This window comes from Octopus sinensis, linkage group LG2 (genome assembly GCF_006345805.1).
Source record: "Octopus sinensis linkage group LG2, ASM634580v1, whole genome shotgun sequence".
NCBI lineage: Eukaryota > Metazoa > Mollusca > Cephalopoda > Octopoda > Octopodidae > Octopus > Octopus sinensis.
Window position 1 is genome coordinate 76,158,818 of NC_042998.1, and position 14,986 is coordinate 76,173,803.

Here is a 14,986-nt window from a genome sequence, read left to right on the forward strand (position 1 = left end):
CAAAATTCGGACAGAACTTATGGGATGACCTGATATAATGTGAGTAGTCATGTAGCTCTTCTACAGCAAAAATCTTGTTCTGTTCTTGCCCCTTCTTTTAAACTTTAACCTCTCAACACTTAACATATAGCCACCTTCTACTGTAGCCCAACACAGTCAAAGAGGTCTTAGTCTTGCAAACTGCATGGTGACCTCACTATTGCTACCATGAAAGAAAAGCTGCTGGTGTACACTATAAAGTGAATGGTGTTAGGAAGGGCATCCAGATATAGAAACTATGTCAAAGTAGACATTGGAACATGATGTAGACCTTGAACCTATCAGGTCCTGTCAAACCACCCAGCCAAAACCAGCATAAAATAGAGAAATTAAAAATTGATGATGATCTCTCCCTCTCTCATTAGTTACTGCTTCAAACTAATTATACTGCTAAAGCTTTATTTTTCTACATATAGAGAAATGTAAATACATCTCAAAGCCTGTAATTATTATCATTGAAAATTGAAGCTAACAGGAAAGTTAAATAGAAAAATCAAACAAACCTCAATAATTTTTCGATCGTCTTGAACAATATTCCAAGTTTTTAGAAACTGTTGCGATGTGTCTCGAAACTCTCTTGCTAATCTGTCAAGGCCAATGTAGCTGTTAAAACAAACAAGAAACAAAAGGTTACAGACATTAAAAACAGTAAGAAATTTTATGGAACTTAACTTTCTCAACAGGAGTTTTACTCTGAATAAAAGAAAGGTTCCTAAGTTCATTTCCAGACAGAGTTATTATGTTCATCCTTTGGAGCGGTGAGGACCAAAAGTCATCCTGAGAGATGACTGATGATTTATGCAGTGACTTTACTTAAAATGAAAAAGAATTGCACAGCATCACCCTCACTCTCTTGTCCTCGATCATCTTCAATCCAGTGGCAAGACCAGGTCAAGATGACAGAAGATGAAGACAGATGCTGAACCATGAAGGCTATTTTTACAGCAATGTCTGCAAGATCCAGTCTTCAAATGCATAGACAGGCAACCCCTAACTGACTAAGAGTTACATATCTGTCAGCTGCCCTCACCTGGTTTAGTCCACTAGTTGATGTGGTTTACCAAGGTGTGGCTGTCATTGCATACAAAAGGTGACTTGGACCCACAAATGAGAGTTGGGTACTAGGGAGAGATCAAAGCAAATGAACTACTCTTAAGAGTGCCACATTATCCCCTGTCGAAGGTGCTACACCTCCCTGACACTCCTTAGACCACCCCATGCTGAATATATAAACATGGTAAACATAGCACCTGATGCCATCCAACTCAAAATGTAATGTTATTGTACATTACAGAAAATATAAATCTAACAATACATATGCAACCATCACTACTGAAAATGTAAAAAACAAAAGTAAATCATAAACCTAAAGATTTGGTATTGAAGACTTTCACATAAAAGTATTATTTATACATCCAGGATAGCACAATAAACTTCAAAGTCATTAGAAATACTAATCTTCATGCTCTCTAATGACATCTTGTGATGCTAGTCTTCGCAATGACATCTGATGCTGTCAAAACCACATCATAAAGACTAAGTTCTAGAAATACTTTAGTCTTTCTCACTTGCTAACACTATCCAAAGCTTTAGTAAGACCCACTGTAAAGCCAATAAAAAGATAATGGACTGTCATTGTTGTCATTGTCCTTTGATCTCAGTTTTTCCTGCTGGCATATGTTGGACAAGATCCCATCATTCTTAAGTAATTTTATAAAACCACAAACAAACATTTATCATTAAAAAAAATTATGTTTAAAAATTTATATTTTCACATATATATTAGAAAATGTATAAAGCTGAGGACATAATTTGAACAAATAAAAGTCATATGAATAAGATGTGGACATCTGACCCATCTAGAAGAACAGTAACTCCAAATAAGAACTGAACCATAACAACCAGTCTAACCCATGCAAGTATGGGAGCAGACACAAACAATGATGATGAAAACATTTCAATTCATAAATCAGGCTCTCCAAGAAATAAAAAAAAAGCTTAAATTATCAAATTGACTGTGCATTAAAGTTATGGCCTTGTATTCAAAGATCTGTTCTAAGTACTTCCCATTCGTCATAGTTATTGAGGTAATAATGCAAAGATTTAGTGCCAAATATTCTTGGAACATATTTGCTGACATACTTAAAATTTCAAAATATACATAAGAAGCAGAATGACCTGGTGTGCAGAAGCATCAACATGATAAAGCTAAAATGCTAAATTAATAAAGAACACAAAGCTCATGACTGCCAGTAAATGTCCTTCCTTCTCATGTACAAAAAAGTGCTGCGTCTGTATGTGGTTAATGCTTAACAGAGGATGTCCTTTTTAATACTATTGCTATTAAGAATACATTTATCCCTTCCTCAGTAGTGGAGGTAATCTTCAAACTGTGATATATCAATTCTATTTCATTATAATCAATATCAGAGCAAGCGATTCTAGTCTGCCATAGGGAGAGAAAAATACACATAACTTTTTTTTTTCTCTTTTACCTTAGACTGTGGCCATGCTGGGGCACTGTCTTGAAGAAGCTTTAGTTGAATGAATCGACTCCAGTACTTATTTTTTGTGAAGTCTGGTACGTATTCCATCAAACCCTTTTCTCAAACTGCTAAGTTACAGGGACATAAACACACTAATACTGGATGTCAAGTGGTAGTGGGACAAATACACACACATATGTATGATAGGTTTCTCCCAGTTTCCATCAACCAAATCTACTGACAAGGCTTTGGTTGGCCCAAGGCTATAGCAGAAGACACAAGGTGCCACACAGTGGGACTGAACCTGGAACCATGTGGTTCAAAAGAAAACTTCTTACCACACAGTCATGCCTGCACCTACATTAAAAGAAATATGTTTGAGGAAAATGTATACATGGAAAATAACATACCTGGCAGAAGCCTTTGGATTTGCAGAAGTCATGCAGAAGGAATGATAATAGAGAAAGGCAGTTGAAGAGATTTCTTGGAAATGACTGAAGAGAAAAATAAAGAAAGAAGTAATGATTATATGCAGGAATTGTCAATTTTTTCTCTTTTTTGTCATGTGTACATTGAAACCTGTATGAATGTTTATTATATTAAAAAATTACAGTGTCGTTGAGTTTCACCTAACAGGTGACTGTGATTGAGGTAGGTGGCATTAAGTATACATAAATGTGTGTGTGTGTATGTATGCACATATATATATATATATATATATATATATATATATGTTAATAAAATAGAACATATGCATATATATATAAACATATATGTACGTACCTACCTCTACATGTACATATACACGCATATATGTGTACAGGACAGCAAAAAGACGTCGAAAAGCAAATCAATTAAAATTCTGAGATCTTTTCGCAGAGGGGTAAAAAAAGCAAAACGGTAACGACAGTACAAACATATAAACAGTAAAAAATATATATATAAACAGTGGAACAGTGGAAAAATAAATATATAACAGTGAGAGACAGGACAAGGAGAACAAGATAAGAAGGGCTGTTAATGCCAGACGAAAAAAGTATTGCAAACGCTGGATTATAGTGGACGACGAGAGAGAAAAAATGTCGACCAGTAGCCTTAGAAGGCGGGCGAGAAAAGACAGGATAGCAGTTACGACGGAAGTATCGTCGCAGATGGACGACGGGAATGGGGGAGGAGGAGCAAGAGGAAGAGAGAGAAGAAGGGGAATGGTGCGAGGAGACCATGAAGAATGGTGAAAGGGAGAGAGAGAATGAAGAATGAGAGAGAGAGGAAGAGACAAGTTAAGTGCGGGAAAAAAGACGAAAAAGGGAATGGGAGAGAAAGAAAGAAAGATGCAGAGTCGCGTGAGAGTTAATATCAAGGCTAACTTGATAAACAGAACAATCTTACTTAATAGGGTGCGTGCGTTTAGTCGTATAATATGTTAATAAAATAGAACATATGCATATATATAAACATATATGTACGTACCTACCTCTACATGTACATATACACGCATATATGTGTACAGGACAGCAAAAAGACGTCGAACACATAGAGAGACGAAAAACATAGACACAAACCAAGGAACCAGACAAGCAAAAAAAGAGATACAGGACAATAAGCACAACGAAAAATCCCCTTCTTCAGTCGCTAAGGTTTCATCTACTAAACGTTTCGAAGGATAAAAGCGAGACGTATACTTCGAAGAAAACTTCCTTCCTGCGAAAAGCAAATCAATTAAAATTCTGAGATCTTTTCGCAGAGGGGTAAAAAAAGCAAGACGGTAACGACAGTACAAACATATAAACAGTAAAAAATATATATATAAACAGTGGAAAAATAAATATATAACAGTGAGAGACAGGACAAGGAGAACAAGATAAGAAGGGCTGTTAACGCCAGACGAAAAAAGTATTGCAAACGCTGGATTATAGTGGACGACGAGAGAGAAAAAATGTCGACCAGTAGCCTTAGAAGGCGGGCGAGAAAAGACAGGATAGCAGTTACGACGGAAGTATCGTCGCAGATGGACGACGGGAATGGGGGAGGAGGAGCAAGAGGAAGAGAGAGAAGAAGGGGAATGGTGCGAGGAGACCATGAAGAATGGTGAAAGGGAGAGAGAGAATGAAGAATGAGAGAGAGAGGAAGAGACAAGTTAAGTGAGGGAAAAAAGACGAAAAAGGGAATGGGAGAGAAAGAAATATATATATATATATGCATGAATATGTAATGCATATATGTGTGTGTGTATATATATAAATATATATATATATATATATATATGTATGTATACATATAAATATATTTATATATATATATGTATACATATAAATATATATATGTATACATATAAATATATATATGTATACATATAAATATATATATATGTATACATATAAATATATATATATGTATACATATAAATATATATATATATATGTATACATATATATATATATATATATACACACACACACACACACACATATATATCACGTGACCGACCAGACTATCAGATGTTGCTACACATAGCTGGTCACAATGCGCTTCGCATTGTTTCAGCCGTCAAATGACGCCACCCCGCTGGCTAAGCGAGCAGGCCAACAGAAGAAAAAGTGAGAGAAAGTTGTGGTGAAAGAGTACAGCAGGGATCGTCACCACCCCCTGCCGGAGCCACATGGAGCTTTAGGTGCTTTCGCTCAATAAACACACACAATGCCCTGGTCTGGGAATCGAAACCGCGATCCTCCGACCGTGAGTCCGCTGCCCTGACCACTGGGCCATTGCACCTCCACATATATACATATATATATATATATATATATATATATATATATATATATATATATATGTATGTATATATATATGTATGTATATATATATATGCATATATATATATGTATGTATATATATATATATGCATATATATATATGTATATCATCATCATTATCGTTTAACGTCCGTTCTCCATGCTATATATATATATATATCGCTCCTTTGCACCACATGGACTCAACTCTCCTCCCCTATTCCTCTCACACCTACTTCCTCCCACCCACCCACCCACCCACCTCTCCTCTCTGGCTTCGACTCCTACTTCTTTTCTTCACTCCTACCCACCTTCTCCCTTCCCCCTCTCCCTTCATCGTCACCCCTCCCTTGTAACCCAACCCCCACCTTCTCTATCCATCCCATCACAACACCACCATATCCCTTACACCCACTCCCATATACCCCACCTCTACTCCCACTCTCACCTCCCCCACATCTCAACACCATCACACCACACACCACCATACTACATCACATCACATCACTTCACACCAGCACTGACCACTTCCCAGCCCCACATCCACAAACCTACACATACACACACATCAAGGTCACCAACCCTCTTCCACATGCACGCACACCTTTGTTTTGGGATCACCACTACTTTATTATCTCCCCTTCTTCCTAGCTCTCCTGTGTGATCCCTCTGTCTGGCATTCACCATGATAGATCACTAGCTACTACACATTCTTTATTTTCTCTCCCTGTTTCTTTCTGTGGAAGAGCGTAGGCTCGAAATGTTAAAGACTTTTTCACTTCCTGAGCGCTATACTTATACATTTGTTTGTTGTCTACACCACCTGTATTTGTCTTTTTGTGAATTCTCCCTATATATATGTATACATATGTGTGTGTGTGTATTATATGGAAAAATAAGAGCATGAACAGTAATATTTCTAAGATTATAAATCTGGAAACGTACAGGACAAGTTATTACACTTGCAAAAGTATAGGACAAACTATTACTTCAAGTAAGGTAAAGAATAAGAAACTTTTTACTTAAAATATTGCAGCAAAGAATGCCAGTTCTTCTAATTTATCACTCTTTACAGTTCTCATCTTTTAAATTTATTGTACAAAACTGTTCAGCTAATATCTAATTTTGTCTAATTTGTCACTTTTTTAAGGTAGTAAGTCAGCCAAATTCTACTTAAATAAGTATAGTGTTATTTGTTAACTATAATAAAATATTTTTTAATATTCAAATTTTAATTTTAGCTGCAATATTTTAAGTAAAAAGTTTCTTATTCTTTACTTTAAGTAATAGTTTGTCCTATACTTTTACAGGTGTAATAACTTGTCCTGAATTTTTCCAGGTTTATAATCTTAAGAATATTACTTTTCCTGCTTGCATTTTTCCATGTAATCCATTATTTTTCCAGGCATTGCTGCTATAATTTAATTAATAATGTGTCAATTAATAATTTAGGATTTTACCTTATAAAATATTGGGTAGGGGGATACATTGGCTGCTATTTTTAGCGTTTCGAGCGACCAGGTAGAGGCTCTTTCATTGGTTTGATTGCATGATAAGATTTTTTTACACATATATGCATAATATGCATATATATCATCGGCAGAAGTTAGAGAGTAAGTCAAAAGCTGAGAGTTTCGCGTATTGACACTTATCAAACATGAATTTGTTCATTGTCACTCTCTCTTTTACTTGTTTCAGTCATTTGACTGCAGCCATGCTGGAGCACCACCTTTAGTTGAGCAAATCGACGCCAGGACTTATTCTTTGGAAGCCTAGCACTTATTCTATCGGTCTCTTTTTGACGAACGGTTGTCAAGTGATGTGGGAGGATAAATGCAGACACACAAACATATACACAAACACACACATACATGATGGGCTTCTTTCTACCAAATCCACTCACAAGGCTTTGGTTGGCCCGAGGCTATAGTAGAAGACACTTGCTCAAGGTGCCACGCAGTGGGACTGAGCCCGGAACCATGTGATTCTTAAGCAAGCTACATACCACACAGCCACTCCTGTGCCTCTGTAACTTGTGACAAAATAACTTCTAAAATACAAAATTTTGTCGACACATTGTACCAGTATCGGAAGTTTCAAAGTGTTTAGTTAAAAAAAATTGATTAAATAATCTGTACGTCAAATTGAATAGATCCAAAATGGATAAAAAGCAAAGTCGACAGTGGCGGAATTTGAACTCAAAATGTAAACACAGGCAAAATACCACTAAGCATTTCACCTGGCGCATTAACATTTCTGCTAGCTTGCCACCTTACGACGTAAACATTCATTTTAGCAATATATTCTTTAATATTCTTATTGCTAAGTGTTACTTCCTTACTCTCTTACTTACTGACACAGAATTTCAGAGCATTTCAACCTGTAACTTTTCTTCTAATTTTCGTTCAATGCGACTAACGACTCTGAATTCCTCATACAATTTTCTATCATTTAAGCCTAAGAAAAATATAGTTTTATTTTAAAATTAAAAAGTTTATGTTAATTGAAGGTGAATAGGTGCCTTATTGTACCCCTTGAGGTCGCAGATATTTTGTGGACACATTTCTCTCCTGTGACATTACAATTTTCTCTCACACACTGCTTTGCGATCTGAAATACTTCAGTTCTTTGGTCCTCATGTTGCTGGACATTGGCAAACTTCTTTTCTGCTTCACTCTTGGCTATGTATACCTGTTGCCCAGCCTCCCTTTTGGCTATCTAGTACAGTTCCCTGCTACCCCTGCCCTTCTAGGCTTTCCAGGTCTGTTTCTTTGCTCTGATGGCTTTGTCTACCGTGTATTATTGCACCACCACGTAAGAGTATATATATTATATATATGCATATATATATATTATAGATAGAAATGGTAAGACAATAAAAGAATGAAAGAGACCTCGATATTATGTAAATAGAGGAATTTATCTGTAAATGTAATATGTGACAATGATAAAACTGTGATGTTGGGGCGGAAACCCATGCCAGCATCTCTTCAGTTATCTGGCCATTGGGAAAATGCTATATCATCATCATCATCGTTTAACGTCCACTTTAAATGATGATGATGATGATATAGCATTTTTTCCTGAAGAGATGGCAGCATGGGTTTCCACCCCAAATATATATATATATATATACACATATATATACATGTATACATATATATATACGTATTCTTTTATTGTTTTACTTGTTTCAGTCATGTGACTGTGGTCAGCTGTAGCACCACTGTTAGTCAAACAAATTGTCACCAGGACTTATTCTTTGTAAGTCTAGTACTTATTCCGTTGGTCGCTTTTTGCTGAACCAATAAGTTACAGGGACGTAAACACACCAACATTGGTTGTCAAGTGATGGTGAGGGAACAAACACAGACACACACACACATATATATAGATGTATAGGTGTATGTATATATATATATGTGTGTGTGTGTGTATATATATATATATATATATCTATACATATATATACATACATACATATACATACATACATACATATACATACATACATATATATATATATATATATATATATATATATATTATATATATATATATATGGGTTTCTTTCAGTTTCCATCTATAAAATCCATTCACAAGGCTGCATCAAGAGAGATCCCCACCCACCACCACAAAGTCTTCCAACAGGATCAAGGCAAAAATAATCTATTTGAACAATAGACAATGATTCTGTCAAAGAGGAAGATACACTCATTACATATATGAAGGAAATAGCCTGACACCTCACATATTCTAATTAAGCAACACACAACTAAAATTCTCAAAGTCATTGCAAATGTTTAACTTCCCCACCTTTGATATCTTTTGGTGGACATCATTGCTAAATCTGGGATATAATTTCAGGGTGAGAGAATACTTTGGCCCTGATCAACTACTGACAATCACAAAAGCCAAAGTATAGATCATGGCTGGTATTTCTGTTACATATATTTTGAAGTACTGCTCACATCTTGAATGGTAATACTCTTAATACACGAGATACTCAAGTAACAAATCTAGGATGGTGTTGCTGCTACATACACAAACATCTATGAACACACCTAAAAGAAGGTCACTTGGTTAACTGAGGAAGATACATGTACCAACATACTAGAGCGGTGCTTCCCAAACTATCTGATGTGGCATACTGGCATTTTTTTTTCCAGTGTACTAGGTACTGGTAATATTTCTTAGTAATATTAATTTATACCAGAAACAATATATATAAAGAATATAATAAAAGTTGACAATTTTTTCATCTTATATTTATTTTGTAAACACATAATACAATATCACATAAGCATTTTATAATATTTCTTTCTTTCTTTTCTGGAAACTCGCTGCATACCAGCAGCTGATGGCTCACAGACCAGCACTGGTCCGTGGACCACCACTTTAAGTAGTGCTGCACTACAGCTCAAATGGGCTGTTTCACTTTTCTATCAGTTACAACAACAGTTTCTATTCCAATTAAATAGCAATTTATATATATATATATATATATATATATATATATATATATATATATATATAATCACTCCATTGAAGCCCATCCTTGCTCTTTTCTCACACCTACTATGTCAAATACATTTAAACCCAATATTAAAACTTTTTCTCAATCATTCCTCCCCAAATTTGCAACTCTCTGAATTCCAACACTGCTTAGAATTTTTTTAGACATTGATTGACAGATGTTCACACAAAATATTAACCACATCAGTCTACTTTGTCAGTGAGGCTAGTATGGTCATAGATATTATCTTTCTACCCAGACAAATGAATAAAAACTAATAAAAAGAAACTAGTTGAGTGGAGTATAAACTATTGCCCCTCCACATTAATGTTAAACTCATTAGTTTCCACAGAGTAGATAGGGAAATTAAAATTAGAAAAAAGAAAGAATCAGAAAAATATTCAGTACCTGTGTATGTAGGCAAGATAAGCTGCAGGATTGTTCTGGAAAAGTTGTAATTGTCGTAGCAAAGAATTCACTATTTTACCCTAGAGAATATAAGAAAAATGTAGCATTTTATCTCTCAGTCATGTTACTGGAAATATTTGAATCATCATCATCATCATCATCATTTAGCATCTGCTTTCCATGCTGGCATGGGTTAGACAGTGTGACTGAAATTGAATCTGATTTAACATAGCTTCTACAGCAGGATGCCCTTCCTAATGCCAATCACTCGAAGAGCATAATGAGTGCTTTTTATGTGCCACCAGCACAGGTGCCAGTTACGTGATACTGGTATTGGCCATGACTATGATTTCCCTTGGCTTGATAGGTCTTCTCAAGTACGGCATATCGCCAAAGGTCTTGGTTATTTGTCATTGCCTCTGTGAGGCCCAAGGTTTGAAGATCATTCTTCACCACCTCATCGTATGACTTTCTCGGTCTACCCCTTACACAGGTTCCCTCCACAGTTAGAGATCAGCACTTCTTTACACAGCTGTTATCCATATGCCTTACATGACCGTTCTAACACAGTCGTCTCTCTTACACACCACATCTGATGCCTCTTACACCCAACTTTTCTCTCAAGACACTTACACTCTGTGGTACATGCACACTGACATCGCACATCCAGTGAAGCATACTAGCTTCATTTCTTTCAAGCCTACGCATGTCCTCTGTAAAAGGCTTTCTCCATGTTGACAAAAACCAAGTACAGAGGTTTATTTTTGGCTAAATATTTCTCCTGAAGTTACATAACCAGGAATACAGCATCAGTTGTGCTCCTGCCTGGCACAAATCCAAAATGCATCTCATCTACACTAACTCTGTTCCTAATTAATTGAGCTATGACCCTTCCTGTGACTTTTATTACCTGGTCCAACAATTTGATACTTCTGTAATTATTTGGGTTTAAAGCATCACCTTTGCCTTTGTAGAAGTTGACCATAATGCTGCTACACCAATCATTGGTTATGACTCCTTCGTGGACAACCTGATTAACTATACTGGAGACTAGACTATATCCTACTCTGCCACAATGGTAGTCTTCCAGGTAGCCATTTAGCTCTCATCCTGAAGTAAAAGGGTAAAAATTTGCTTCAATCATGAATGACTATGGGGTTGCACCTAGAAAGTTCCCCTCTGAGGCACAAGTCCAGGAAAAGTTATTTATGGAAGACCAGCAGTTATTTATGTAAGACCAGCCTCTCCTCTTCATACCACCGATGTTGTCCAAGAAAAAGGCAAAGGCGAATACAGTTTGGCAGCAATGATATCACAACTCATTTCTACAGCTGAGTGAACTGGATCAATGTGAAATAAAGTGTCTTGCTCAAAAACACAACACACAGCCTGGTCTGCGAATCAAACTCACTACCTCATGATTGTGAGCCCAACACTAACCATTGAGCCAAGCACTTTCATATCTTTATCTACACTTGAGCAATTACAGATTGTGAAAAAGATTTCAGGCTATTATAAAACTTTGATAATGTCATAGAACCTGTCTCTGTAAAGACAGCTGGTTGATATCAAGAGTTGAGCAACACAAACACATCTTCAGAACTAAATACTATCTTCATCATTTAACATTCATCTTCCATGCTGGCATGGGTTGGACAGTTTGACAGGAGTTGGCAAGCCAGAGAACTGCATTGAGCTCTAATGTTTACTTTGGCATGGTTTTTATGGCAGGATGCCCTTCCTGATGCCAACCACTTTATAAAGTGTACTGGGTGCTTTTTATGTGGCATCAGCACTAATAGAGTTGCCAAGTAACTTGTAAGACAAAGACCCCTAGGCTGGAAGAGAAGGTGGTACTAAGAGAGGTGGCTTTGTGTAGGATGTAAATAAACCAAATGGTTGTGAAATCTATTGTAAACTGAAACACACAATGAGACTGAAAAATCTTAATATTCAACCCACTTTTTGAGGGTGTGAAAGAAAAACTGGTTGATCAAGACTGGAACATTTTATCATAGGTCTGCTGGATTAGGGATCACTTGGAGTTAACAACAAAATGTATTGCATTATTTAACCCTTTTCTTACCAAACCAACTGAAACTGCCTATCCTGGAAGGGATAAGTTTAGTGGGAAGTGAAATCAAGGTTTTGTATTTTAATGTATAAATAAAATACACATTATTTTATAGAACATCAACTTGACTTTTATATTTTCAATATCAAATTTTTAAAGAGAAACACTGATAATAATCAATAATACAATTTTTTACCTTGAAAATAATGATAGGAAAATCAGACTTTGTTAAGCAGAAGATTTTTATGAAAGAATTAATAAAACACAAAGACAGCTGGTTGATATCAAGAGTTGTACAACAGTCATCAAAATATAATATATTAAAATATACATTACATACAGAAATACACATCTACAAAGCAAACACTATGAAACTATTATATATAGATTGTTAAAAGTGAATATCATGTTAATGTAATCCCCAAGTACTTACAGTAGACCTCTTCTGATTGCTTTGTGTTACAGTATCTTCTACATAAAGAGGTGAACAGTTGACTGATTTTTCAAAGTGATTAAGTTATAATACCAAGTTAATAGCTATCGGGCAAAATTGTTTTTATTATGCAACTGAGTTCACCAAAGTTTACATCAATAACCATTTCAAAGACATCTTAATGATGTAAGTAATGTTTTAATTTCTTTAAGTGTCATCATCATCAAAACTTGTTAATGCCAACTCTACCTTTCATCCTTTTAGGATCAATAAACTTGATAAACTGGGGTGTATATAATCAACTATTCTTTCCCCCCCGAACAACTGACACTCTGTCCAATTAAGAAATAAATAATTTGAATTCTTCATCCATAAAAAAGTATATTGCAGTTTCAATTCTACTTTGATTTATGAAGAAGCTATTCAGTCTTAAAATATCTGAATTTAGAGGATATGCAAATGAAACAATTTGCAGTTTTATATTAATTATACCAGTATGAAACATTAACAAAATATATGTAAGTTAATTAGTGAATATTAATTCATTATTATTAAATAAAATTGTAAATAAAATGAGACATTACCTCATAAATAGGTGCACATACTACTCGTTTTTCTAAGTCCAAAATACTAACATAGTTCTGAAAATAAGTAAAACATATATTTTGACAATGAAGTTACAAATACATAGCAAAAATAATCATAAAATAATTCTGCTCTCATTACTTTCTTTAGTTAGTTAAGGAAGGGCAGAAGTCATAAACTCTTTTCAAGGCCTCTGTAACTGGTAGCAACTGAGTGAATTCTGCCAAAGGCATCTGGAAACAGAAGGAGTAATAAACTGGGCAACAGATTAAGTCTTCCACCCAAGAACAAGAATCTTTCCTGAGGCAAGTTTCCATACAGTTTCTATCTACTATATTTCACTCACAAGATTTTATTTAACCAGATGTTATAGTAGAAGACATTTGTCCAATGTAGTGCACAGAAGGATTGAACCTAAAACCATATACTTGTGAAGCAAACTTCTTAACAGCAAAACCATGCTAGTACTCAAGAATAACCATAAATTCAAACAGAATATAAGAAATCTCTTTCAAAAACTAAAATGCCATCAATTGATAAATTTCTTGTTACTTTCTCTAGTCTATCGGGTTTTTCATCATGGCAAATATCAAATTAGAAAGAATTAAAGAACACATTTTTTTCTAAATATTATTTATAATGATAAATGTTTATTGCAAAGTAGGTTCAAGGAATTGAACACAATATATATATATATACATACTTACATACACACACACACACACACAAGCCGAAATCTGCGATGAGGAATCGGTTTCTGACTGAAGAACGAAGGCTTTGAATGACCCGTTTGTCTTTTATGTTCGTCCCTTCGTGTATTTCACGTTATTTATTTATGTAAAGGTTTATTATATATATATATATATATTCTTTTACTTGTTTCAGTCATTTGACTGCGGCGATGCTGGAGCACTGCATTTAGTTGAGGAAATCAACCCCAGGACTTATTCGTTAAAATAGTACTTATTCTATCGGTGTCTTTTGCCAAACCACTAAGTTACAGGAACGTAAATACATCACCATCGGTTGTCAAGCAATGTTGGGGGGACAAACACAGATACACAAACATACATATATGTATACATATATATGACGGGCCTCTTTCAGCCTCCATCTACCAAATCCACTCGCAAAGCTTTCTTTGGCCCAAGGCTATAGTAGAAGACACTTGCCCTAGGTGCCATGCAGTGGTTGGTAAGCAAGCTACTTACCACACAGCCACTATATATAAAAAAATAAATGAATGGTGTTAAACTCAGGTGTTATTCAAATTCTTTTATTTCCAACACGTTTCAAAGATATCACTGGTATTATTCCAAATGAATAAAATGGTGTAAAACAATGTAATCTTCTCTTCAGGGAATAATACCAGTGATATCTTCAAAATGTGTCGGAAGTAGAAGAATTTGGATACAACCTGCATTTAACTCCATTCAATTATTTATATATATTATACAAAATATTTCATGTAAACCCGGAGTTTCTACCTTTAAAAACAAGGAGTCACAACCTTTTTACTTGTGTTATATTTTGCTACCCTGGTAACTATTTATCTATTTTTCTGTGTTAATTGTTAACAGGGAAAATTACAAACATCTACATATATATATATATATATATATATATATATATATAATATATATGTATATATAT

At 35.2% G+C, this 14,986-nt stretch overlaps 1 protein-coding gene across 7 annotated transcripts in view; it reads right to left on the minus strand.

The window, feature by feature from the left end:
- The window catches only part of LOC115232426 (guanine nucleotide exchange protein SMCR8), an 81,477-nt gene that overhangs the window by 4,401 nt on the left and 62,090 nt on the right, over positions 1-14,986 (minus strand). For 6 of the 7 annotated variants that reach the window (XM_036514321.1, XM_036514315.1, XM_036514306.1 and 3 more), the window contains 4 exons: positions 13,333-13,389; positions 10,242-10,321; positions 2,936-3,019; positions 543-642 (listed from right to left, as the gene is read on the minus strand). In XM_036514321.1, coding sequence (XP_036370214.1) covers positions 543-642; positions 2,936-3,019; positions 10,242-10,321; positions 13,333-13,389 — 321 coding nt within the window. Of the gene's footprint in view, positions 1-542; positions 643-964; positions 1,053-2,876; positions 3,020-10,241; positions 10,322-13,332; positions 13,390-14,986 lie in introns of those variants that run through there. The other variant, XM_036514339.1, reaches the window with a different exon arrangement.